This window comes from Doryrhamphus excisus, chromosome 1 (assembly GCF_030265055.1).
Source record: "Doryrhamphus excisus isolate RoL2022-K1 chromosome 1, RoL_Dexc_1.0, whole genome shotgun sequence".
NCBI lineage: Eukaryota > Metazoa > Chordata > Actinopteri > Syngnathiformes > Syngnathidae > Doryrhamphus > Doryrhamphus excisus.
Genome location: NC_080466.1, coordinates 19,906,138 through 19,933,194, shown reverse-complemented (window position 1 = coordinate 19,933,194; position 27,057 = coordinate 19,906,138). Strand labels below are relative to the sequence as shown.

At 41.1% G+C, this 27,057-nt stretch overlaps 2 protein-coding genes across 8 annotated transcripts in view; both read left to right on the top strand.

Annotated features, from left to right (window-relative positions):
- The window catches only part of LOC131138586 (extracellular serine/threonine protein kinase FAM20C-like), a 42,129-nt gene that overhangs the window by 6,761 nt on the left and 8,311 nt on the right, over positions 1-27,057 (top strand). Inside the window, exons 5-7 of the mRNA XM_058087632.1 lie at positions 40-155; positions 1,204-1,384; positions 1,456-1,565. Of these exons, the coding sequence (XP_057943615.1) occupies positions 40-155; positions 1,204-1,384; positions 1,456-1,565 (407 nt within the window). The remainder of the gene's footprint in view (positions 1-39; positions 156-1,203; positions 1,385-1,455; positions 1,566-27,057) is intronic.
- The window catches only part of LOC131138559 (dynein heavy chain domain-containing protein 1-like), a 29,192-nt gene continuing 4,769 nt past the window's right edge, over positions 2,635-27,057 (top strand). For 4 of the 7 annotated variants that reach the window (XR_009132112.1, XM_058087617.1, XM_058087591.1 and 1 more), the window contains exons 1-38: positions 2,635-2,919; positions 3,451-3,887; positions 3,963-4,175; positions 4,245-4,451; positions 5,220-5,381; positions 5,459-5,662; positions 5,762-5,872; positions 6,248-6,404; positions 6,511-6,762; positions 6,835-6,978; positions 7,117-7,225; positions 8,249-8,463; positions 8,539-8,782; positions 9,611-9,768; positions 10,851-10,976; positions 11,071-11,347; positions 11,481-11,596; positions 11,683-11,881; positions 11,948-12,039; positions 12,112-12,286; positions 12,379-12,504; positions 12,592-12,689; positions 12,761-15,713; positions 15,801-15,876; positions 16,310-16,469; positions 16,977-17,259; positions 17,328-18,753; positions 19,947-20,034; positions 20,134-20,245; positions 20,329-20,518; positions 20,585-20,687; positions 20,838-20,966; positions 21,044-21,235; positions 21,943-22,362; positions 23,559-23,985; positions 24,067-24,174; positions 26,486-26,662; positions 26,744-26,922. Coding sequence is in view for 6 of the 7 variants with exons in the window: in XM_058087617.1 (XP_057943600.1) it covers positions 3,559-3,887; positions 3,963-4,175; positions 4,245-4,451; positions 5,220-5,381; positions 5,459-5,662; positions 5,762-5,872; positions 6,248-6,404; positions 6,511-6,762; positions 6,835-6,978; positions 7,117-7,225; positions 8,249-8,463; positions 8,539-8,782; positions 9,611-9,768; positions 10,851-10,976; positions 11,071-11,347; positions 11,481-11,596; positions 11,683-11,881; positions 11,948-12,039; positions 12,112-12,286; positions 12,379-12,504; positions 12,592-12,689; positions 12,761-15,713; positions 15,801-15,876; positions 16,310-16,469; positions 16,977-17,259; positions 17,328-18,753; positions 19,947-20,034; positions 20,134-20,245; positions 20,329-20,518; positions 20,585-20,687; positions 20,838-20,966; positions 21,044-21,235; positions 21,943-22,362; positions 23,559-23,985; positions 24,067-24,174; positions 26,486-26,662; positions 26,744-26,922 (10,737 nt within the window). In the remaining variant the exon portion in view is untranslated. The remainder of the gene's footprint in view (positions 2,920-3,450; positions 3,888-3,962; positions 4,176-4,244; positions 4,452-5,219; positions 5,382-5,458; positions 5,663-5,761; positions 5,873-6,247; positions 6,405-6,510; positions 6,763-6,834; positions 6,979-7,116; positions 7,226-8,248; positions 8,464-8,538; positions 8,783-9,610; positions 9,769-10,850; positions 10,977-11,070; positions 11,348-11,480; positions 11,597-11,682; positions 11,882-11,947; positions 12,040-12,111; positions 12,287-12,378; positions 12,505-12,591; positions 12,690-12,760; positions 15,714-15,800; positions 15,877-16,309; positions 16,470-16,976; positions 17,260-17,327; positions 18,754-19,946; positions 20,035-20,133; positions 20,246-20,328; positions 20,519-20,584; positions 20,688-20,837; positions 20,967-21,043; positions 21,236-21,942; positions 22,363-23,558; positions 23,986-24,066; positions 24,175-26,485; positions 26,663-26,743; positions 26,923-27,057) is intronic. The other 3 variants (XM_058087582.1, XM_058087608.1, XM_058087599.1) reach the window with 3 other exon arrangements.

Here is a 27,057-nt window from a genome sequence, read left to right as displayed (position 1 = left end):
ATTCTGTCACTTCATCTCACCCTTTTCTATTCCCTGTAGGATTTTGGGTTACAGGAGAGTTCCTCCTGTCGTCGGGAGGCAAGTGGACGTGGTCAAAGAGATCAAAGACATCACCACTGATCACAAGCTGGCTCGGACGTTTTTTAACTCCCCCGGTAGTTCTTATTTTTTTGCATTTAACATTGTGCGGTAGTAAGTAAGCTGCCCAGTATCAGTCTTTGTTTGGGAAGAGCCTAGCCCGGGGGTGGGCAAACTACGCCCCGGGGGCCTCATGCAGCCCGCCAAGTGTTTGAATCCGGCCCTCCAGTTGCTTTCTAAGTATTTCAACTTTAAACATTCAAACTGGCACATGACTTACAAGTCGGATGTCTTCATTCATTCATTTTCTACCGCTTTTTCCTCACGGGGGTCGCTGGGGGTGCTGGAGCCTATCCCAGCTGTCTTCGGGCGAGAGGCGGGGTACACCCCGGCCTGGTCGCCAGCCAATCACAGGGCACACATAGACAAACAAACATTCACACTCACAATTTGGAGTCGCTAATTAACCTAGCATGTTTTTGGAATGTGGGAGTACCCGGAGAAAGCCCACGCATGCACGGGGAGAACATGCAAACTCCACACAGAGATGGCCGAGGGTGGAATCGAATCCTAGCTGTGAGGTCTGCGCGCTAACCACTAGACCGCCGTGCCGCCCCTCAAGGAAAATTATAAGCATAAAATAGTGTGTGTGTGTTAAATATATGTCCTGCCCCCCGGACAATTTTGTTAATTCAATGCAGCCCACAAGTCAAAATATTTGCCCACCCCTGGCCTAACCAAATGAAAAAACTTTTCAAAAATGAATAATAATACATTTATTTTACTCTGCCGTCACCCCTGGGTCAAAGTGAGCTTGTGCATGCATTAAGATTGAGGAAAAATAACAAAGCAAAATGCGATCATTTAGAAATATCAAAATGAAGTTGTGGTGTGGGCAGGGAAATGTTCATTGTTCCGTCATTTTGGATTAAATTTTGGGAACTTTTCCCAGAGGTAACATTATTAATTGCGAGTTAATGCCCCATTCGACTCCAAAGATTTTTGGCGCTAGCTTCTACCACACCAAGACTGTGAAAAAAAATCCAAGCTCAGTGATATAGATTGCATATTTTGCATTTTCATCCAGCACATCTCTCATCTGTGTGCGTTTGCGGCCCCCCCTAGTGGGGAACGTGTGCTTCTACGGCCAGTGCTCCTACTACTGTTCAACAGAGCACGCCATATGTGGCCAGCCAACGAACCTGGAGGCCTCCTTGGCCCTCATGCTACCCGACCTGTCCCTTGCCACCCGGAGGAGCTGGAGGTCCCCCTGGAGACGCTCCTACAGCCGCAGCAAGCTGGCAAAGTGAGTGGCTGGATTGTTGTTTGATATACACAATAACATCGGGTCACAATAAATACTTGTGTACTTTGCAGATGGGAGACAGACGCAGATTATTGTTCCACCATTAAACAAACAGCACCATACAACAAGGGCACCAGACTGGTGGATTTCATGGATATGGTCATACTGGACTTCCTCATGAGTAAGTAATATGCCAAAAAATTAGGCACAAAGTAGATTATTTGGGTTGAGATTAATATAGCCTTGACTTGGTCAATAATCTGGATTTGGTAATGGTAATGGTTTTATTTCATTTGAACATGCATCAGATTACAATTGAATGCATCACATAATCAGTTCACAGTTCCACATGTCCAAAAGGAGTAGGAAGAAGCAAAGCTTATTAAATCCTACCCCTCCATCTGGTACTTTTACAATCAGTAACTGTTACATTTGTTCACTTCCTGCTTTCCATAATACAGTTTTTTTATTTTATTTTATTTTTTGAATTTTGAATTTTTTAATTTTTTGTCCCGTACCAAAGTACGAGGTGATATGACCATACATTGACATTATGTGTACCATAGTACCATAGATTTGGATGCATTATTATGTTTTTGGAGTTAATCAAAGTTTACACATGTGTTAAATATTTTTTTCCACTCTTGAATCAATAAAGAATATACTCATATATAATGTTACAATGCGAGTCAGAGGAAGAAATTTGTCCTGAGAGTATAGAGTGTATACAATTCGGTAATACACTGCAATAGAGGGGTTCAAGACATTTGAAAAAAACATAATACCACAAGAAAAACTACTTCTATAGCAATATACAGTATTGACAATGAAAATAAGCAAATAAGCAGGACATCCAGTGCATGTTTGGTACCTTAAGTTCCCCCAAGGGTTGACAATGGGAATTATGGACAACTAACTTGGCCTCAATTGGTCAATTGGTTTAGCAATATACAAACAATTCAAACAACAATATACAAACTCTAGACTCTTGGGCTTTCATCCATTTATTATTTGAATGCATGAAAACCCAGTAGATGCCTTGTGGTATACATTGTGGTCGTCAACAGCCATATATTGCTCTGTAATCTGTCTTGTTAATGGTTAGATTTTTACATACTAAAACAAAAACGAAACTAAAAATACAAACACATTGGTGCAATGCCTTCTATAAAAGAACAAACGGCAAGTAAATCACTTAATTGGTTTGACTTACTTTGATTTTTGTCCTCTTTGTCGGCTTTCTGTCTTCTTCTGTCCCGTTATACATCCAAATAAGAATCCAGTACAACTTTATACACTTCAAGCGCAAAGCTCATAGCGTCACAAAGTGACGTTCATGGTCACCTACGGAATTGCAAGTTGTGCGTGTTGCCGTGGCAACCGCAGAGCAGGTAAGAAAAAAAGTGCTTCAACTTTTCCTTCAGCAGCGAGGACGCTTTCGTGACGTATACACACATTTAATAACACCCAAAAGACGAATTTCGCTCATTTGAATCACGTCGCCGGATATAAATAAACAGCTGTTATTAAAGCCGGTAAGTTGTGCTTTATTATATTAATTGCTTGCTCTAGTAGTGACGTCATAAGGCAACGCATTAGCTAGCATGGCTACCCAACAAGCTTTAGCTAGTTTAGCTTTTAAACATTTTCAACGTTAAAGAGTTATTTAGTACCTTTTGTGTCATACTCGCTTAAGGTCTCTGCGAGCTTATAAATCTCAGCATTTTACTGAAATAAATGTTAAATGTAAATAAATGTAGCGTCACCAGTACAAGATAATTCATGTATAAGTGATTATGTGAAGTTTGGCCTACATTAACCAAACTGTATATTATCAAGGTTTAATTGACTGTCATATTACATATACTGTATGTATTGGAGAGAGATGACTAAATGATTTAATGAATGATTTGTCTTCAATTTTATTCCACTTTATGCAACATTTATAAGGTAACATAAGCTATTAATGTATAAATACAATTTGGTCTTAATATACTGGGTCTAACACCATAAGGTATTGCTAATGATGGGCACTTACGCTAATTACTAATTTGTTTTTCCTTCAGAATTTTCAGGGAAAATGCCTATTCAACACCATCAAGACATATTTTGGAAGTTTTGCTGACAATATCACTGCAGCATGTTTGCTGCCACTTCCCAGCTAAGGTCCCACCATGGAACCTCTGAGACGCACAGCAGACTTTGGAAAGCCAACCTGTAAGGCAAAAAAAAAAGACCCCTCCCCTGTCGATGCGAGCAGTAAAGCCACTTTACCGCCATTGTGGCCCGTGCCGTATTGCCTCTCGGCATCCTCGCTGCGCAAGAACCTTTTTGATCCCGCCACCATTGTTTTTGACGTCCAGTCTGACACGACTGGTCTTGTGGCTCCAGCAGAATCAGCGAAAGTCCTCACAGAGACAAAATGGATTGAAAGGCTTCGATCAAGAGCCTCTGTGCAATCATGCACGGACAATCCTGATGACATAACAGCAGTAGCACGGAGGTATAATGTGTCTAATAGTATACATGTCTGATTTAGAAAATTGTACCTCATGTGTATTTTTTATCACCGCTTCAGTTTTACAGAGAAAGATGACTCCAGAGTCACAATACGCCAGTTATTCAGTCTTCCCGCCATCGTGCCATCTGAAAGTCCTCATTCTGTGGCGAGAGTTGGATCACTGAACATCATCCCAGAGCCGAAATGGACAGACAAACCACCAAGGAACGCCTCTGCATCATGCACGGACATCCCTGCTGCGACTGTTGATGATGAAGCGGCAGCACGATGGTAGGTAACACCAGGCGTGTTTTCGCATACATTCACAGCGTCATTACCGTTCACCGTTATTTGTTTCAGTTTTACAGAAAAAGACGACACACGAGTTGCAAGAAGAGATTTGCTCAATCTTCCTTTTATCGTTCCAAGTATATCCTCCGGCAGCCCTCGTCTCGCAGCATCGCGGAAAGGAATCTTTGCGATAAAATGGACAGAAAAAGCCAGACCCAAGTCCTCTTTATCATGTGCTGACATCCCTGTCACGACAGCCGATGCGGCAGTAGAGAGGTACTTTGAATAATATCATGGACTTGAAATTATTCATGTTGCCCTTCTTTATGATTTAAAAGGCATATTTACTGCATTCAAATAGCAATTAATGTACATTAATACATGCAATAAAGAAGTTATAAAAAATATATATACCGTATTTTCTGGACTATAAGTCGCTCCGGAGTTTAAGTCGCACTAGGCCAAAAATGCATAATTAGCTAGAAAAAAACATACATAAATCGCACTGGAGTATAAGTCGAATTTTTTGCGGGTAATTTATTTTCCAAACTACTTGACCAAAACAGACATTACATCCTCTTGGAAGGCAAGTTCTAACAATAAAAGAATAGAGAACAGGCTGAATAGGTGTAAGATATGCTAACACAATGGTTATTCAGCTACACAAAAAATAAACATGAACATAAAAGGTGTCCAGGGTTTATGTAACATAAACAGTTTTTTTCATTTATCAGGAGTATAAGTCGCAGGAACAGCCAACCTATAAAAAAAGTGTGACTTATTGTCTGGAAAATACGGTAAATAATAATTGCTAGGCGAGAGTTCCATGCAGTGGAGCCCAGTCCATCTGCTGTGTAATATACAGTTCCACACCACTCCTGTAGGGGGCAGTAATGTACATTACAAAGTGAACTTTAACTGCCACATAGGGCATCAGTTTTCAGTGTGGCTTCATGTGCTGGTTCTGTTGGGTTGATTCCCCGCTTGGCTCCGATTCAACTAGCCTGTAAGAGCTGACTGACTAAAGAATGATGATTGTTTCAGTTTTACAGAGACAGATGATTTAAAAGATCGAAGTAAAAAGGCTACCCTGGTTGAGAAGGTTCCTGTCACTGGCATGGAGATCGTTCAAATGTTTGTCAAGAATAGAGATTTTGGAGAGCTGAAGCTGTTCTATTTGAAGGAACCAGAGAGTGACACATACAGGTACACATAAACAGCAAACGGGCCAATTTAGCAGTATTGAATGTGTTTTTGTTTTTTTGCGCTGCTTTCTTTTGTAGACCCTATGATCTGCAAGTGGTCCCAGCTAGCGAGGCCGGTCCCGAGCACTACGTCTTCACCGCCAGCACGGTGCTGCACGTGACACAGAAAGGTTACGGTGGACTCATTACTTTGGAAGAGTGGTACAGGGAGTCGGTGCTGTGGGCCGCATTGCAGGCATTCCCCTTTTTTAGGGCATTTAAATTGAGAAATGCGTTCACTCGGTAGGTGATACTTTCGATGAGATATGATATGATATATCTAATTGTGGCCAGTAAGGTTATACAATATTGATTTGTTTCCCATTTTCCTTGTGTTACTAGATGGTATAAAAATGTCCGTGAGACTGTTTTTAATCGAAATTTTGAGAAAGTGCAGGGATTACTGCTTACAAACATCCCCCAGTACAGAAATGGCCTCCTTCTTTTATCCAAGTAAGTCTTAGTATAAGTGTTACTCTCGTTTTAAAACAAAATGAATACTTTTCCCGTAAAGGCTGTGAGGCCTAAGTACAATACAATACAATGTAAAGTATGACATTATGGATTCATGCAATCAGTGAAATTATAACCTGGGCTCATTCAGCACGCCATGCATGAACGTGACAAATTTGGACTGATATCTAAATTTAGCCCAATACCGACCGGTATCAGACATCCCTAAAATATTTTCTTGATTTTTCTCAAGCTTTTCCACCTCCCTTTAAGTGTTTGCCACACACTTTGAAAGCCCCAGCTACAGAGCACCTGAATAGTACACACGATGTTCATATCACTCTAATATAATAATGTTCAAATACTTTTCGACAGAACCTTAGAGGATCTCAAAGGGACTCACCTACTACCTCTGGATGTGTCAAAAACGTACACATTGCTGGAATTTCAGAAAGGACTGCACACCAGTATGCAAGACGTTCTGCGCAACCTGAGGAGGTTATCACAGTATCGGGTTGCCATTCTTAGTAAGGTAGTTTTCTTAAACTCTCAAGCCTGTGTAAAGCAGAGTGGAAAGAATACATGATGGCTGGAGTCTATCAAATTCTTGCATATGTTGTTTCAAATGTTTCCTCCAGGCCAAAGAGGAGAGTTTCAAGGTCCTGCAGGAGCTACAGCTGCACCTGGAGTACGCAGACAAGCAACGCCATTGCTGCAAACCCATTCACCTGCATCAGGCTCACCTGCACGAGCTGCAGAAGGAGTTTGCACGTGCCGAGAGCATCATGCAGAAGCTGGGGAACTTTGCCACCCTCATCGATCAAATCATCGTGCAGAGTCTCATTACCATCATCCTACATAACACAACGTCTTTCCTCTGTGTTCTGAAGGTGAACAGTGAGAGTTGGTTCTTAGCAATATGACAGAATAATGTTGAAGGAATGTTTTTTTGTATTTCTCAGAGGGAAACATCTCCGGATGGATGCCTTTTCCAAACTGACTTGTGTTTCGGTGATGACAGTCAGCTGTCTCTCAACCCACCTTTACATCTCTTCCAAGAAACCGTCAGTCAGGCACTTCAGAATGTTGCTGACTCTATATACCAGGTGGCCATCCAAATAATAAACAGTGGTCCATGCTGATGTCATGTTTTGGGGCTTCTGTTCAAGTCCCTCACTTTGTAAATCTGATGGAAACTGATGAAAAGACAAAGTTCGTAAAACTTCTCATGTTCTCTCTTGTAGATGTGTGACACTTGTGGATTTTTCCTGGAGGTCAGCATCAGCAGTCTTGGTTGTCAAGACAAAAAACCTGACCTCAGCTGTCCATCTCCTGTTGTCGGTGACTTTTTAGGTATCTATTTTTTTGTCTTCATATATCAGTTTTTGTCCCAAGCATTATTCACATACACCCTGGACTGGTCGCCAGCCAATCACTGGGCACATATAGACAAACAACCATTCACACTCACATTCATACCTATGGACAATTTGGAGTCGCCAATTAACCTAGCATGTTTTTGGAATGTGGGAGGAAACCGGAGTACCCGGAGAAAACCCACGCATGCACGGGGAGAACATGCAAACTCCACACAGAGATGGTCGAGGGTGGGATTGAACTCGGGTCCCCTTAGCTGTGAGGTCTGCGCGATAACCACTCGCCCACCATGCAGCCCCTCACATTGTTATTCAACAGTAAAAAGTCATATAAGGGCTGCACAGTGGTGCAGTGTTCACTTTGATGAATGAATATGAATAGTTTAAATATAATACGTTGAATTGAAATGGCTGTACGGGGGTCTAGTGGTTAGTGCACAGACCTCACAGCTAGGAGACCAGGGTTCAATTCCACCCTCAGCCATCTCTGTGTGGAGTTTGCATGTTCTCCCCGTGCATGCGTGGGTTTTCTCCGGGTACTCCGGTTTCCTCCCACATTCCAAAAACACGCTAGGTTAATTGGCGACTCCAAATTGTCCATAGGTATGAATGTGAGTGTGAATGGTTGTTTGTTTATATGTGCCCTGTGATTGGCTGGCCACCAGTCCAGGGTGTACCCCGCCTCTCGCCCGAAGACAGCTGGGATAGGCTCCAGCACCCCCGACCCTCGTGAGGAAAAGCGGTAGAAAATGAATGAATGAATGAAAGTCATATAACTTATTTTAACAGTCTATGATTGTATCTCAGGCTTTGTGCAAGAACAAAATGAAGTTATTACAGCATTGCTAAAGCGGCACATTTATTGCACTGTACAATGCAACTTTAGTACTGACTTCATTAGTTTCTTTATTGTCGTTGCTTTGGCTGATGGTGCGAAGCATGCACAAGTGATTATAACTCCCAGGTTGCTTTAGTCTCCTAATGTGTCTTACATTCTCAGGTGGAATACAGGACAATGACAGAACGCCTGGTCTCACACATTATAGCTGCTGTCAGTGGATCAACGAGCAGCGTCCTAACTGGACTAGGACGGCTCTGCGGGGCCACAGGATACCCGGTTCCTTCTATCCTCTATCCAAAGAACAACTTATGTGCCACAGCGCCGTCAGTGATGTTTCCAAACACATCTGCAGAGAGCAGGCTGAGCTGATGCAGGCAAGCAATAAAATAATGTCTGCATTTCTTTTTCCAGATTAACATATTTTAGGATTGTGTCTCCATTTTGGACAGGAAGCAGAGTCAGAAATGCATCAGCAGTTAGAGCGTAACAAGTGGTTGGTGGATATCCACGTCTTCCTCATCCAGTGGGGTCCTGCCTCTTTGGAGAACATGAAAGGCCAACCCGCTACATTGTATCAGGAGCTGATTGACAAGCTGCGCCACTGGTTGGAAAGAGTCCACACAGTCCCTTCATTGATCTCGACTTCCAAACAACTATTTATCATCCACTGCATCGGCTTGAAGGAACATCTAGGTAAGCAAATGAAACCCAGTTCCTTGACAGACAGGAATTATTGATCAGACACCAGTTCACATTAAGAACAGCTAGATTAAAACCAACACATCATCATACATTCAGCTCTGGTATTTATGTATTCAACTTGAGTGCTATTATTACAGAGGTGGCCATTTTTGTATACAATTACTTTTATTATAATATTAAATGACTAACCTGTGCATGGCGGTCGAGTGGTTAGAGCACAGGCCTCACAGCTATGAGACCCTCGTTCAATTCCACCCTCGGCCATCTATGTGTGACATGTTCTCCCTGTGCATGCGTGGGTTTTCCCAGAGGGCTCCGGTTTCCTCCCACATTCCAAAAACATGCTAGGTTAATTGGCGACTCCAAATTATGAATGTGAGTGTGAATGGTTGTTTGTCTATATGTGCCCTGTGATTGGCTGGCGACCAGTCCAGGGTGTACCCCGCCTCTCGCCCGAAGACAGTTTGGGATAGGCTCCAGCACCCCTCATGACCCTCGTGAGGATAAACGGTAGAAAATGAATGAATGAATAAATGACAAACAACATAATTATAAATAATATAAAAACTATTTTTACAAGTAAATGGTGGTACTTAATTAAAATAAGAAATACTATACTATTCTTTTATCCTGTCTCTTTTTTCAAGTCAGTGTTATATTTCGCATTTTTTTTCCTGAGAAAGAACTGAGGCATCTATTTGAGTTCAGGTGTCATTTCAGCGGAGGACACACATGGCTTTTATTAGAGTGGAAGCCACTATTTGGGGAAATCCTATAACCAACATTTTTACTGCATCCTTTTCTGTTTTTGTTTCCTAGGACAGCAGTTGAGTTTTATTGAAAAGGAAGTACAGGAACAGGTAGTTGAGCAAATGAAACTACATTCAGAAAGTCTCATGTGTGACTTGGAGGAAGTTATTACCGATCTCAGGATGGAGCCCAAAGACTTGCATGACTTCGCAAAATATGCCGATATGGTATGGACGCTATTCATACACTCCTGATCAGAATTTTGCAAACAAGCATTAGAGTGTTCATCAGCTGATCAAAGGTTTAAGACCAAAGCCTGTGTGGATTCATTGTGATGTTCTGTCAAGTATTCACACTGTCATGGTCTCTTGATGGCAAAATAGCTTTCTCTTTGAATGTGGTCGGCTTTTTGAGCTATGTATGGAACACAAAAGCCAAGTGGTAGACCTACATTTTACCTGCCCTGAGCCACCAGAGGATTCGATTGGCTGTCTGTCAAGACCTGGGACGATCCTTGGCCCACATGAACGTTGCAACTGGTGTTGAGTACAGTCGAGTTTGGAATTTGCACGAGAGCATCAAACATGGGACATTGAAAGGTTTAAGAAAGTTTTATACTCTGATGACAATGTGTTCGAAAGAAGGTTCCCCGCACACTGTGTCGCTCTCATTCAACAGTTTATGCAGGTAACGTTTCGGTCCGTTTGACCTTCATCATACATATACGATATATACATATACTCTGATGACAAAAAACGAACCTTGGCTTCCAAAGTCACTGGCATGAGAAAGAGATCCCCACACAGCACAGTGGAGGGAGTGCCATCATGATCCGTGGTGCTTTTTCTTTCAATAGAACAGTGGAACCTCAGGTTGTGCAGGGGCGTCAAACAGCAACTGGCTGTGTGGAGATGTTGCAGGGGACATATCTAATAGGACTTCTAATAACATCACGATTTTGGACCATCCTGCATGTTCTGCTGATCAAAATCCAATTGACAACACTTAGGAATGGATGGTAACGGAAGTTTCCACTAGTTTCCTGGAAACACTAGCATCAAGCATGCTGAAACAAATGTTTGAGGGCATTAAAAAATGGATTTGTACTTTAAAGGGGAGGGGGTTGTTTGTTGTTTTGTTGTTTTTGAGCTAAAACTCTTGATCAGCTGATGAACATCCTTTTTAGTTTAATGCTTGTTTGCACTAATTGCTGACTCAAAAATCCCCCAATCTATTTGAATCACCAAAAATGGATTAACATTTAACGTCTACTGGGTAAAAGATGTTTCATATCCCAATATGTCCCCAGGTGTGGAAGTCTATGAACATGCTGACGGAAACGCAGAAACGTTTGGAATATGTTCACTCCCTTCAGGACACTATATGCCAGAATTACAGAGCGATGACCACCCAGGAGCTGAATTTGGAGCAAAGGGTCTGTTGACATTAAAGTGAAGACAATGCAATGAATTGCACATATTTATCATCAAAGTTGAATACTTTTCTAATACAATTTGCTTTCTATTTAGATGTTAGACATATGGAATTGCTATTACTCAGACTTAAAGCAAGCAGAAAGCAAAGTGTGCTCCCGTCTTCCCACTGTGGCTAATGCATTGGACACAATGTTCCCAATGTTGGCTTCCGATCTCAAAACTATGGTTTGTAAGGCTACTTCTGGGCCATTCCTTGATCCAAGGCAAAACGCTGACAAGATGGCCTCCGAACTGAACTACATGTGTCTGCGTGTGGAGACTATCACAGCAAATCTGGAACAGCTTTGCCAGACTGGAGAAGTCCTCCAAGGTCAGAAAAAATCAATCGCTATTCAATTCAGTACAATGGTTGGCCTTGTAGAAAGAATATTGTTTGTATGTGGTATGTATGTGGAGTAAAAAAAAAAAAATGAACGTTTTTCACTTCTCATTCAAAAATACAGTGGACTTGACCGATGTGACAGACATTAATAAGCTGACCGCCCGTAAGGAGCTTTGGGAGCTGATAGCGCTTTACAGACGATGTTTACATGGATGGGAGAAGGTGCTCTTCATCCAGGTAAAACCAATGAAGCAACCATAAGAGCCATTATTTCTGTTCTGGGCATGGCTGTTAAAACCTATTTGGAACTATTCTTCTATCAGCTTGATGTATCACAATCCCAAGAGAACATTTCCCAGTGGCAGCAGCAAGTTACAACTCTGACAAACACCATACCTGCTGATGATGCAGTCCTGCAGGAGGCTTCAGAAAATCTTGAACATTTAAGTCGTCAATTTAATGTCTTGGCCAGGTTTCTCAGCCCTGCGATCAAACCAAAACATAGGAACATTTTTTTCCAAGGTCAGTCACACAAATTGCATTGTAGACACTCTCTGTAAAAAGGATAATATTCCTTCTATGTGACAGGCATCGGGCTAACGCGTGCCTCTGATAAAAACGTAACTGTTGCTCAGCTGATTTGTCAACCGTTGGACGTTCCCCAGAAATTCATCAACAAGGTTGGCGAGCATTTCATAAAGTCGGTAGTAAATATCACAGTAGGTCAGAGTACCATGCTTAAAATCTTTCAGATATGCAGCGATGCACAACATGAGTATGAAATGGAAGAAACCTTCCAAAAAATTCAGGAGGGATGGAAAAACAGAATGTTCCAGCTGCATAATTTAACAGGTCCTTGTCAGCATGGTGAGTTATCAGAAGAGGATCTCACTTCGGACACCTATTGTGATGTCAAAATTGTAATTGGTAAGACTAGTATTTTCATAATGCAGTATTGAAAGTCAAAGCCACCAACTTACTAACCTTTTGATTTGTTTATTATGCTACCCGGGAATCAGGTTTGGAAATTATCTTCACTGACCTACAACATGATTTGATGACTTTGACAAACATGCAAAAGTCCCGGCACAGTGTGGACTTCAGATTGGAGGTAGAAGAGTGGATGAACTCACTACAAGATCTTGGTAAATAATAACAATAATAATATATGGCAGAGTTGATACTAGTAAGGAGTGAATATTAAGAATGAACATTTGCTTTCCATTCTACAGAGAAGCTATTGCATTTTTTGGAACTATATCAGCAAAAATGGATCTTCCTATCAAACACCTTTAAGGAGACATCCTTGGGTGTTCAAAGATGGGATCTGGTATGTGCTGGTGTGATTACAAGATACAGCGTTAACTTGTCTTTAAATAAGATGTTTCTCTTTTTTTGTAGCTGGCACAATTTAAGTCAGTGGATGAGACTTTCAAGATTATGCTGCATTGTATCGTCAATCACTCCAATGTGTTGAATCTTGTTCATCCCACAATGGCTAACGACAAATTCCACGGTGCAAGCCTTGGCCAAATTCTCATAGACGGCCTTTCGACAATGGTGGCTATTTCCAACCAGATAGCCAATCACCATCATTCTCTCTGCAGAGCCTATCCAAGACTGTTCTTCTTAAGCAGTGGGGAAGTTGTAGAGCTGCTTTCTGTAAAAGTGACACCTACCTCTGTGTTACCTTTTGTGCGGAAGTTCTTTAAAGGGGTACAGTGTCTTGAAGTGGAAGAAACATCTGATACAGCGGATCTGAAGGCAACATGTGACTGCCACGAGCACAAGCGGGTACTTGGGGTTTTTGGCAATCTCCTGGAGCACATTACTTTTCTCTCTCCTTTGGAACTGAACCCCAATCCCTTGTTTTGGCTCAGTATGTTTGAGGAGCAACTCAAGTTCTCCATGAAACAACTCATGAAGAAATGCGCTGATGAACAAAAACACCTGGAACCAACCGGTGAAAACTCTGCATTTGATGATAGCCAAGTTGGATTAACTTTGCTGGATCTGACTTCTAAATACCCCCTTCAGTGTCTTCTTGTGGTGGCGGAAATAACATGGTACCGTGCCCTTCATCTGGCTTTTCAGGAATCAAACTCAGTACAGCTGAGTACTATTAACACATTCAACACTGCACAACTGGAAAATCTTTGTCAGTATCTAAGAGATGCAGAGTTTTCAATGTATACAATGACATGCTTGCATACTTTGGTCCTACTTACAATCAAGCATGCACAGCAGATAACTCAACTCATGCAAGTACAATGTCCTCCAGAATGCTCTTTTGAATGGCTAAGTTACCTCAAGTATTGTATCACGTCAGAAGATCAAAATCTAAAAGAAACCGATGAGCTACAATGTTATGTGGATGTTATGGACCATCGACTCCAATATGGTTATGAGTATTTTGGTCCGGAGGGCTGGGAAATGGTGCATACCCCTTCCACAGATCAGGGGATGATGGGGATTCTCCTCGCAGTGATGTGGTATCGATGTGGATTTGTGAGTGGACCTAGCATGTCAGGAAAGACAAAGACCGTACTCCAGTTAGGGAAAGCACTTGGCAGGCTCGTTGTGATGCTACACTGTTGCCCAAACATGGCGCCTGATATTTTTCAAAAGATGTTGCTTGGTGCTCTTTTGACTGGAGCATGGTTTGTGCTGGACTCTGTGGACATATTGCCTCAAGGTGTCCAAGCATCACTGGCACAACAGCTAGAGGACATTTACCAGAGTTTTTCTGGGTTGTCAAAAAAGAAGAAACAAGGTGTGAAAGAGCAGGAAAAGACTGATCTAGAAATGGTATTTTCAGGGGTAAGCATTACCGCTAACCCCAACTATGGATGTGTTCTCATATCATCAAAGGAACACACCTCTGAGATTTCACAAAGTCTGCGATTTTCAACAAGACCCGTGGCATTGGCTTATCCCAATTATGGCATTATGACAGAGGTAATGTTGACTTCTTTTGGATTTACAGAAGCAGCGTCTTTGAGTCAACGTCTGGTGTGTCTTATCAGCCTCACCAAGGACTGCCTTTGTCTTCCTGACTTCAGCACACAAGACCAGGGTGGCCACCTTGTTCTCTTGCAGAGTATCTTGTCTGCCTGTAAAAAACAATTCAAAGAAATCAGTCTGGATCAGAAATTTTCAGGTTCGGCTAGACAATCTCTGGTCATAGAAGCTATTCTTACATCTCCAGAAAACGACAATGCAGAAGATTTTAACGAGGATCAAGAACAAGCGATTCTACCAAGATTATTGGAAGAGATAGCTTTTGTCAAAGCGATTCATTCAGTTTTGTCGCAAATTATTTATATGCCTGAGAAAGCATTACAGTTCAACTCCATTTTCAAAGACATGTTTCCAATAGCTTGTCAGCTTCCTTTTATCCTACAATATACAAAGGAAGAACAAGACAATGGACTTATAGAGGCAGTGAAAGATGAATTAGAACATCAGTTGTGTCAGTCTAACTCAGAAATAATTTGCCAGGTTTGTACGCTTTACCAAACCTTGAGATTATCTCGGGCAGTTATACTCGTCGGACCCTCTGGGAGTGGAAAGACTACTTGTTACAATACCCTTGCGGGAGCCCTCAGTAAGCTGGCGGACAAAACATATATCTCTGATAAGAAGCTTAAAACCGGTAACACTTGTATAGAGCAACAAACCTGGAGCTATGTCAACACAGTGGTCCTATTTCCAAATGCCATGTCTCATGAGGAGCTATTTGGCAGATTCTCTGATAAAACCGGGTGGCAAGATGGAGCGATGGCCAAGGCATTGAGAGATTCAGGAAGACACAAACTTAGAAAATTAGAAGGAAAGAACCAAAGCCCTGACACCAAAGCAGAGAAATGGCTTATAATGGATGGCAAGCCAGTGGGGCAACCCGGCTGGCTCGATCACATGGCCGTACTGAGCACTTATGAAGAACCGTCTTTAACCCTACCATCTGGTGAAACACTGGTGCCTTCCGAGTCACACTTCAAGTTACTCGTGGAAACCACTGACCTTAGTCACGCAAGCCCCTCTGCAATGACCTATTGCAGCCTCATTCATTTCACCGGCAATGATCTTTGGAAAGATGTGTGGACCAGCGAAATGGATTCTATCTGTTACAGCCACATTCTGGATCAAGAGACTTTGAAAATGTGGACTGAATTGGCAGAAGATCTTTTCCCAAGCACTCTCAGGTCACTGATGAAGAATGGGATTTCTACTAAAGGTCAATCCTACACATATGGGCTGACAGAAATCATGTCGTTCATTCGAATACTGCGTGCCCTCCTGCAGCATTTTTCCAAGGAGCTGAAAAAGGATGAAGTGCAAAAAGACACAAGAGGTATAGTGACAAGCTGTATGTGCAGTTATTCATTGGAAATATTTAGAATCACTGTTACCATAAAATATGCATTTGATGACTTTCCAGATACAGATTTCTCAACAAACAAAGAGATTTTTCTCCTGGCTTATATTTGGGGATTCGGCGGGAATCTTCATCCAAGGTAGATCATCTTCTTTTTTTTATAGATCATCTTATGTGAACTGGGCGGCACGGAGGTCTAGTGGTTAGCGCGCAGACCTCACAGCTAGGAGGCCAGGGTTCAATTCCCCGTGCATGCGTGGGTTTTCTCCGGGTACTCCGGTTTCCTGCCACATTCCAAAAACATGTTAGGTTAATTGTCCATAGGTATGAATGTGGGTGTGAATGGTTGTTTGTCTATATGTGCCCTGTGATTGGCTGGCCACCAGTCCAGGGTGTACCCTGCCTCTCGCTCAAAGACAGCTGGGATAGGCTCCAGCACCCCCGCGACCCTCGTGAGGAAAAAGCGGTAGAAAATGAATGAATGAATTAATCTTATGTGAACTACGCTACTCTCACAAGGATCAAATAGCAGCAGTTTATACACATAACATATTTTGCTTGTCTGCCTACAGACTCTGGCCACAATTCGACGATGTTGCCCGCCAAGAGCTGGCTAATTGTCGATATAAGGTTGAGTTCCCAGAAGAAGGGACTGTGTTTGAGTTCTTTTTTAACATTGACAACAGGATATACTCCAACAACACAATGTTGACAAAGTCCATCACTCCCAAGGTTTGTTATTTTCATTCTGTCGAAGAAAGACATTTACCATATTAACCCAGATATAAGATGACCTTGAATATAAATGACCCTCACTTCACACTGACCCCCACAGCTGGGTGAGCAACAATCCAAAATATCAGGGCAGCAATCTATTCCAGTGAAGTATATCAGACTCACTTGGTAATATAATATTTCTTATCTACTGGACAGTTGTTTGATGACTCTGCTTTATCGATTACCATTATCTTAAACTAAGCATCGTAACGCCTTCTCACTAACTTGCCCAACCTTTTGAGCAAGTGTGTCTGTGTGTCATTACCACATCTCTCCAGATCACTGGTGCGTTAGCAGACAAGCTCAGACTGGAGAGAAGTGTTTTGGTGCCATCTGTGGGATTGCATGTAAAAATCCCTTGGCTCCGAATATGACAACTAATGAGAATACTAGTCTTATATTCAGTTCAATATGGCGGTCAAATGGGAATGTGCTGACTAGAATATCAATGTTTCTACACAGTATTGGAAATATACCTGTCTGCTGACCGTCATGTTGGAGGCAAACCAGCCAGTGTTGCTTGCAGGAGAACCAGGTTCAGGAAAAAGTACAGTGTGTAACATCCTGCTGCGTTTTGATAAGCCGCACATTAAACTACCTGCTAGTTCTATGCGGGGTCCCACCGACCTGCGCCATTTATTGTGCGGAATTAGCCACCAGAGGACCTGTCAAAGCACCAAGGGCATGATGAGCAAACAGCCTGGGCTGTTGCTTTATGTGGATGACCTCCATGAAACACCATGTGGTAAGTAAGAAACAATACCTCCTATAGGAAGCCTAAACAAGTTGAATCTGAATTTCTCGTTTTAACAGATGTGACTGGGAAGATTTCGACGATTTTAGAGACTCTACGACAAAGTATTTCAAAATCAGGGGTTATCGCTTGTGATACTCACCACTTGGAGGTGCTTAGTCCTGGAACCATTACCTACCTGGCCACCTGTTGCATCTTAGAACTGGACAATCCCCACGTTAACGTGATATCCTCCAGACTGTTACGTCTGTTCTCCATCTTTGTGCTCCCAAGCTTAACCACTGAGTTGATATTGTCCATTCATTCGCCCCAGCTCAAACTCTGGCTCAAGGATATATCGTTCATCCCGAGTGTGACTGGCATGGTGACCTGTATCATCACAGCCACTAAAAACTTGTATGAATATGTTTGCAACCATTTCCAACCCACTCCACAGAAGCCATGTTTTATGTTTTCCCATATTGACCTACAGAAAGTATTTCAGGGACTATGCTTATGGCGGCCTGAACTTCCAAAATCTGAAACAGAAGACCCAAATTTACAATGTATATGCTCTCCTATTCTTCAAAAGCCTTTCGTCACAGATCTTAACATTGTACATTTGTGGGTGCACGAGTGCAAACGTACATTTAGTGATCGGCTCAGCTCAGAGGACGACAACAAAACACTGGAGTCATTCATTACCAAGGAAGCTAGTGCACAGTTTAGATTGCAGTTGCCCGATGACTGCTACCTTGACGCTTTGACACTCTTTATGCAATGCTTCACGAGTCACACAGCACACTCAGACACAACTCCAGAACCAAAAGGAACTACATTGACACAACCATTGTCCCCTCTTCTGGAAAAAAATCCCTGTGTAGTTCCAAGACGACAATCCCAGTTTATCCAGCACTTGCAAGAAGTTGCCGCTAAGCTGACATATGGCCCACAGTTTTTTGACAATTCGATATTCAAATGTAACTGTTCTTATCAGCCACGAGATATTGATGCACTCGCACAGGACCTGTCTGCTCTCATAGACATGAAAGAAGACAACAAAGAACAGGAGATTGACGCCACCCTTACGTCCAAATATGTTGTACACAAACAACGGATGCATCAGCTGTTGCATATCATCAGGGCTATCCTCATACCTGGAGGTCACGGAGTACTAATGGCGTCAGACAGAAACACAGGACGTAAGACCACCGTGCGTCTAGCTGCCTATGTCACGGGCTGCCACCTGATGGAGGTACACGCCGGTAATGAGGGCCAGTTGCACACAATTTTAAAAGATGCTGGGAATCGAACTCAAGTCAGTGGAATTTATACTGTCATCCTGGTTCACGAGAATATAAGCTCCTCTGTCAGGGAGGAGCTACTTGTGGCCCTTCGAGCCTACCCGGGGCTCTACACAGACCAGGAGCTGGCCAAGCTTGTTTCTCGGGTGACTGCTGTGAATAAAACAAAAAAATTCCTCTTGGACAGCTGGATTTTTGACAAGTAAGAGTTGATTTTTGTGTAGTATATATTGAATCCCACCCTCGGCCATATCTATGTGGAGTTTGCATGTTCTCCCCGTGCATGTGTGGGTTTTCTGCTGGTACTCCGGTTTCCTCCCACATTCCAAAAACATGCTAGGTTAATTGGCGACTCCAAATTGTCCATAGGTATGAATGTGAGTGTGAATGGTTGTTTGTCTATATGTGCCCTGTGATTGGCTGGCCACCATTCCAGGGTGTACCCCGCCTCTCGCCTGAAGACAGCTGGGATAGGCTCCAGCATCATCTGACCCTTGTGAGGATAAGCGGTAGAAAATGAATATACAGTAAACCTCGGATATATCGGATTCAATTGTTCCCACTGGTTTTGTCCGATATAAGCGAAATCCGTTATATGCGTATACCGGAAAATGTCCGTTTTACGCATATATCGGATTTATATCCGGTATATGCGTAAATCGGATTTTATCCGTTATAAAAAGGCACTTCCTTGACTATGTTTCCAATGTACCTGGACGCGCAGGCAACGCTGCAAACGCTGCAAATGACGTCGTATAGCGGCCTGTCATGATTCGGCGAATCGGAGCGCCACGATGCGGCCATCCGATATATGCGAGGGAAATTTAATGGAAATGCATTGGAACGGGACTGGAGATTTTGTCCGAAATAGGCAAAATCCGTTATAAAAAATTCGATATATGCAATGAATTTTTATTGGAAATGCATTACAGAAAAATCGGTTCTTTTTTATCTGTCTGTTGTGAGCGAATTTCCGATATATCAGAGGTTTACTGTATATTGAGTCAATCCATGAGTGGAACCTGAAGGTCAAACAAATGCTATTTGCTTTCCCGGATATTTTTTCAAGAAGCAATATTTTAACACTTCAACAACAATCCTTATTGTGATAGACATTTAAAATAAATTTTATCGCTGTTTCATAAAGCTAAAAAAAGGAAAAGTACTCACACTGTGAAGTGCATGACATGCATGCATTGTACTTATACATGTACACTTGACTTTGACTTATTTTAGAGGTTCCACTGTATATTACATGTGTATTACTGTGTTGTTGTTATAAGTACTATAGTGACGGAATGTGAATGTATTGTTCTAAAACACAATTTTAAAGGAAAGCAAATTATTCTGTCAATTTTTTGTCTTTAACTGCATTTCTGTTCTTTTTAACCACAGGTCCTTGTGCCAAAACCTCAGAGATGTGCATGTATTCCTGTTGATGCCTTTTGTTGCAACAGCCAACAGTGGGAACCATGAATGCAAGGTTACCAAATTGCTGCACTTGTCATTGCAAGGTTTTCAGTTCAATACATACTTTTTACCATTAGCAGATTTTTAATCAAAACTGTGATTTACCATTAAGGCACAAATGACCAAAGCGTTGGGCCTCTGCTGTGTTGAGCTGTATAAGCCTTGGTACAACCAATCTTTAGAGGAAGTTGCTGCTCAGTTCTTGACAAAAATGAGCCAAAACGGTAAGTCAGACCACCAAACTTTTATTTATGTATATTAACAACCGGTGATTGTAAGATAATTGTGCATTTTCTTATAAATTTAGTCAACATACAAGGCTCCTCACAGGCTGGCCTGGCTGCAGCTATGGCGGGAATCCATCAGTCTGCATATCAGTATGCATCTGCTCTTCTAATGACACAGCCGTTCAGCCCTTACACCTATATGGAGTTCATTTCCCACTTTAGTTACATCTGCAAAGTCCTGCACAAGGAATTGGACGATCGTACCAACAGGTAAAAATGAGCTTATCTGTATTATATGTGCTGATGTGTAAAATCTATAATATTTTCTATTCAAAGACTCAATGCTGGTCTATCTCATTTGGATGCTCTGGACATAATCGCCATGAAGTACAAACAAGAATTAATCAGAATGCAGAGAAAGGTTGCTGAGATACAGCAGGTGATGTATAAGCTCAACAGACTCCAACGTCTTCAAAGTTGGAATTCTGTTATTCTCTTTTGTTCTGGAACATTCTTCACGCTAAGTTTATATTGCCTGTGTCAGTATTTAATACACTGGCATTCGCCCCCTTCTGTGTCTCGTTTACAGCATGTCAATGAGCTCCAAGGAGCTATAGACCATCACAACAACCTACTTAAGAAAGCTGAAAAAAAATGTGCCGCACAGGAGAGAAAGATAGACATTCTTGAGGCCAAGATCGCTGCATCTGAGAAAGTGGTGAACACAAAGCACATGAACGAACACATGATATATGTGTTTACAATGAGAGTTCATAAGAAATCTCTGTTTTTCAGCTGAGACCGTTTTTTGTGGCAGCCCTCAGCGTGCTAGAAAGTCTGGACCCGTTAGACCTAGAGGAGGTGCGCCACTATAGAGACCCACCCGATGGAGTGGTGATGGTCATGGATGCCGTTTGTGTGCTATTTGACCGTCCACCTGGTTGGGACAATGCAAAAAGACTTTTTGGGCAGTGCAACCTGTATAAGGTATCTTTGTTTTTAAAGATTCATTCAGAACACAAAGATTCAACTACATTGTAGTATTGAAAGACATATTTGGTAATGGTAATGGTTTTATTTCATTTGAACATGCATCAGATTACAATTGAGTGCATCACATAATCAGTTCACAGTTCCACATGTCCAAAAGGAGTAGGAAGAAGCAAAGCTTATTAAATACTACCCCTCCATCTGGTACTTTTACAATCAGTAACTGTTACATTTGTTCACTTCCTGCTTTCTATAATACAGTTTAAGGTTTTTTTTGTTTTTTTTTTTAAATAATGTACCTCGTTCCAAAGTACGAGTGATATGACCATACAATGACATAATGGGTACCATAGTAAGTGTCAATATAGTGATATATATAGCACATCATGACTGGTTCAAGACTCTTCATCCTTGTATTTAGCAAACATCAACTGCTTGTATTGTTTCCTGAATTGGCTCATCGTTGTGCATTGTTTGATTTCCTTACTCAATCCATTCCATAGTTTGATTCCACATACTGAAGTGCTATGGCTTTTTATCGTAGTCCTAGCATCTAATATTTGTCCTTCAAAATGTGTTTTGACTTCGTAATTATATGACTTTAGAGGTTCCTCGCTATACTTTTAATATATAACAGATTTTTTTTACAGATACAATTTCTTTGCTTGTTACTTGAAATAATCCCACTCTTTCTTTTTCCTCAGTGCCTGGAATTGTTTGACTTTTACGGCATTACAGACAGACAGATGCGACAACTAGGTCAGTTAATTGCAAACCCCATGTTTGTGCCAGAGTGTGTGCGCGACGTGAGCAGGGCCTGCGAGGCTCTGTCCCGCTGGGTCCTGGCCGTGTACAGATGTGGCCGTATGAGGCATCATCTGATAATCAGGAAGCAGCTGGATGGGCGGGCTATGGAGGCAAAAGCCCGACTGCAGCAGATCAAGAGTTACATAGAGGACATAAATCGTCGTCTCGAAGATCTCCATGTTAAGCTGCAGCCTGTTCAAAAGTTGCTGGACGAGCAACTGCTGCTGTTACATGAAGCTGAGGAATTGGAGAGAAAGGCTTCTTACGCTGTAGAATTGTTGGCGAGACACACTAAAGTATGGAGAGCTGCAGCTCAGGTAACACTGAAAGTAAATACATTAAACACTGTAAATATAGCCCTACATTTACTTTTCTAAATGGCTGGTAATTGCTGTTACATGGGAGCAGGTAAGGGTTGGAGAAAAGCCAACTGAACTGTGAACGCTCATTTATATAAAACATGATTTGGAGTGGGCGGCACGGCAATCTAGTGGTTAGCGCGCAGACCTCACAGCTAGGAGACCAGGGTTCGATTCCACCCTCGGCCATCTCTGTGTGGAGTTTGCATGTTCTCCCCGTGCATGCGTGGGTTTTCTCCGGGTACTCCGGTTTCCTCCCACATTCCAAAAACATGCTAGGTTAATTGGCGACTCCAAAGTGTCCATAGGTATGAATATGAGTGTGAATGGTTGTTTGTCTATATGTGCCCTGTGATTGGCTGGCGACCAGTCCAGGGTGTACCCCGCCTCACGCCCGAAGACAGCTGGGATAGGCTCCTGCAACCCCCCCGACCCCCGTGAGGAAAAGCGGTAGAGCATGAATGAATGAATGAATGAATGATTTGGAGTGCATGAGAAAGTGGGAAGCATATTATATATGTTATATTGCAGAATACAACTTTCAGAGTTTCACACCAACAGCATGTATAGCGAGATAAAGTTGTGAGCGCTCATTTATATAAAACTTAAATAATGATTTGGAGTGCATGAGAAAGTGGGAAGCGTAATATACAGGTTGTATTGCACAATACAACTTTCAGAGTTTCACACCAACAGCATGTATAGGGATATAAAGCTGTGAATGCTCATTTATATAAAACTTAAATAATGATTTGGAGTGCATGAGAAAGTGCATGAGAAAGTGGGAAGCACTATAAAGGTTATATTGCACAATACGACTTTCAGAGTTTCACACCAACAGCATGTGTAGGGATATAAAGATGTGAACGCTCATTTATATAAAACTTAATGATTTGGAGTGCACGAGAAAGTGGGAGGCATAATATACAGGTTATATTGCACAGTACAACTTTCAGAGTTTCACACCAACAGCATATATAGGGAGATTAGTTCCTTGGTAACCATTGTATTTTTGTGCACTAAATGCTAAAGTGAGACCAAAAATTAGCTCATGCTAGATCATGCACCCAGCGATTAAGAGACACTGCCTTTAACTGAGGCATTTACCTTATATAACCTACAACATAATTTTAAAATTTCTTCATTTCTTTCAGGAATCACTGCTTGAGAGACAAAGAGTACCAGGAGACTCTGTGGTCCTGGCTGCCATTATGTCATATTTGGGCCCCTTTGCGGCTGATACGCGCATTGAATTGCTGAGCAAGTGGAAGCAGTTGTGTCAGACAGGAAGCATCGACACAAATCCCAAAGACCCCAGAAATTCCTTGTTCGCCTCGCCTGACATCACACCTTCCGAGTCCATCACAAGTTTTCCTGTCGCTTTATCCGAGATGCCGAGGAATCCTCTGTGTCGGGCGCTGGGAATTAAACATGACTGGCCACTACAAGAGACCTCATCCACCAGATTGGAGATGAAGCTCCTGCTGTGGGGCTGCAGGAGGAACTGGGTTAAACACTGGCCACTCTTGGCTGATACACAGCATCATCTAGAGATCAGCTCTCATAATGGGGTCATCACAGGTTAGTGCTTTGCCCATTTCTGGGTTCTTTTATTTTTCATCAGTGCATAGCTTCAAGAAGCACAATCTGTGTGTTTTACAGGCGAAACAGGCGACGATTCCAGTCTTGGGAAAGAATTAGAGTGTGAAATAGTAGTTTGTGCTGATGATCCGAGGCTATTGGGCCACTTGAGCATGGCTGCTGAGAAAGGTTTGTTAAGTGTAATTAAACATGCCATATTTCCAACACTATATGAGGAAATAATTTACTCAAAATTTCTGTTTACATTTCAATATGTACATTCATTCATTCATTTTCTACCGCTTATCCTCACTCGGGTTGCGGGGGTGCTGGAGCCTATCCCAGCTGTCTTCGGGTGAGAGGCAGGGTACACCCTGGACTGGTTGCCAGCCAATCACAGGGCACATATAGACAAACAACCATTCACACTCACATTCATACCTATGGACAAACTGGAGTCGCCAATTAACCTAGCATGTTTTTGGAATGTCAGAGGAAACCGGAATACCCGGAGAAAACCCACACATGCACGGGGAGAACATGTAAACTCCACACAGAGATGGCCGAGGGTGGAATTGAACCTGGTCTCCTAGCTGTGAGATCTGTGCGCTTATGTATTAAATGATATATATATATAGATATTATATTAATTTTTTTAAAATATATAATATATATATATATATATATATAATATATATATATATTATATATTATATATATATTATATATATATAGATATTATATTAAAATTTTAAAAAAATATATATATATTATATATATTATATATATATTATATGTATTATATTAAAAATATATATTATGTATTATATATATATATTTTATATTAATTTTTTATTTTTGTAAAATTTTTTTTATAAAATTATGTATTAAATGATATATATAGAGATATTATATTAATGTTTTATATATATTTATATATGTATATATATAACATATATATATTATTATATATTTTTAAAAATTTTATATATCTATATATATATATATATATATATCATTTAATACATTATTTTATTCTGTGCGCTTATGTATTAAATGATATATATATATATATAGATATTATATTAAATTTTTAAAAACATACACTACCGCTCAAAAGTTTGGGATCATTTGGAATTTTTTTGGGCCGTCCTGCTATGAAGTCCAGCATCCTGAAGTGGCCGCTTCACTGTTGATACTGACACTGGTGTTTGACGGCTACTATTTAGTGCAGCTGCCAGGTGACGACCTGTGAGGCGTCTTTGTCTTAAACTACACACTCTCAGATATTTGTCTGCATCGTTTTTCTGTCCTTGTTAGACCCAGTTTGTGCTGCTCTCTGAAGGGAGTAGTTAACAGCATGGTAAGAGATTTTAGTTTTAGTTAGGATTTTTAGATGGCTTTTCTAATCATCTATTAGCCTTATAAAATGATTAACTTGGATTAGCAGCCATACCAGGAGATTGATGCAGAGGACTGACAGTTGTTGATAGTAGGCCTCTATGCAAAAATGTACATCCTTCTTTGAAAATCATCTCATTCATTTTCATTGTTTGTGAAATGGAAAAAAAAGTTTGTGAAATGGAAAAAACTGCTTCTGAAATGCATGAAAATTTGATTTCCTTTGGAAAATGAAAAGATTTGCAAGTGATCCCAAACTTTTGAGCTGTAGTGTATATTAAAAATATACATTATATATATAATATATATAATATATATATAATATATATAATATATATATATATTATATTATATTATATTTTTAAAAATTTAATATAATATCTATATATATATATATATATCATTTAATACATTATTTTATACAAAATAAAAAATGTAATATAAAATATATATATTATATTTAATTTTAAATAAAAAAATATAGAATATATATATTCTATATTTTTTTCATTAAATATAATATGTATATATATATATATATATATATATATATTATTGTATACAGTATTTTATACATTAAAAAATTTAATATATATTTAATTTTAAATAAAAAATATATAATATATGTATGATAATATATTTAATTTTTGTCTAAATAACTGGCAACACATGTTAGTAGCAGGGTAATTGTCCTGCCTCCAGTCAAGCATGGTGGTGGTCATGTCATAGTTTGGGACTGCATGAATGCTGACTGCACAGGTACTGGGACATTTTGAAAAAACATGACAAGGAGCCCAAACACATCACCAAGAGGACTAGTGCCTTGCTGAGGAAGGTGGAAGAGATGGAGTGATGCCAGCTATTTATACAAATACTGGCTGGCTGTGTGTTGACTTATTTTCAGCGGACAGCAAATCTATACTGCGTTCCAGGCTCTAACAGGACAGCTTTAAGTTATATCTAAGCTTCAGTTCTATAGATTGACACTGGATAAGATAGTACAAGTTGCAAGTGGTTGCGGAAATTTGGGGCCTGAAGTCACTTTTGTTTTAAATTTTTTTAGTAATTTTGTTGACAGGTCAATCCCTTCTTTTTGCAGGTTTGAAAGTCCTGGTTACTCATGTAGAACGTGCAACAGCCAGTCCACATTTTCTTGCTAGACTGTCCCGTCCAGGTGGGTGTTGCCCCCCTGTGTTAAAACAGAACCCCCTCCAGACACACCGTGATTTTTGCCTCTTCCTCAGTACCCACCTACCTGCCCGACTGCTCAGCAGCGGTAGGAAGCAACAAATGCAAGATTTTCCAAATAAGCTTCTTTGCCAAGTTTGATGCCTGATGGTGTTTTCTTCCTGCTTAGCTGTCCATCCATCCATACTGGCTGAGGTGTTTGTGGTTGACCTCTCGCCGAGCTCGGATCAGATCCAGGAGCTAATGCTGACACAGCTACTGCAGTCGGAGTTCAAAGAGATGCTGATTCAACACCTGCGGATACAGAATGACAAGCAGCTGCTGCAGAAGAAACTGGCCACAGAGGAGGTGAGGCAGGCTGGCATTTATCTTGACTAGTATTCATCCCACAGGTCTGACTTTGTTGGCTTCACTTCGTTCTTTGCAACCTTGGTAGCCGCCTATGGTAGTCTTGCCAGAATGAGCAAATAATGTGATCACACA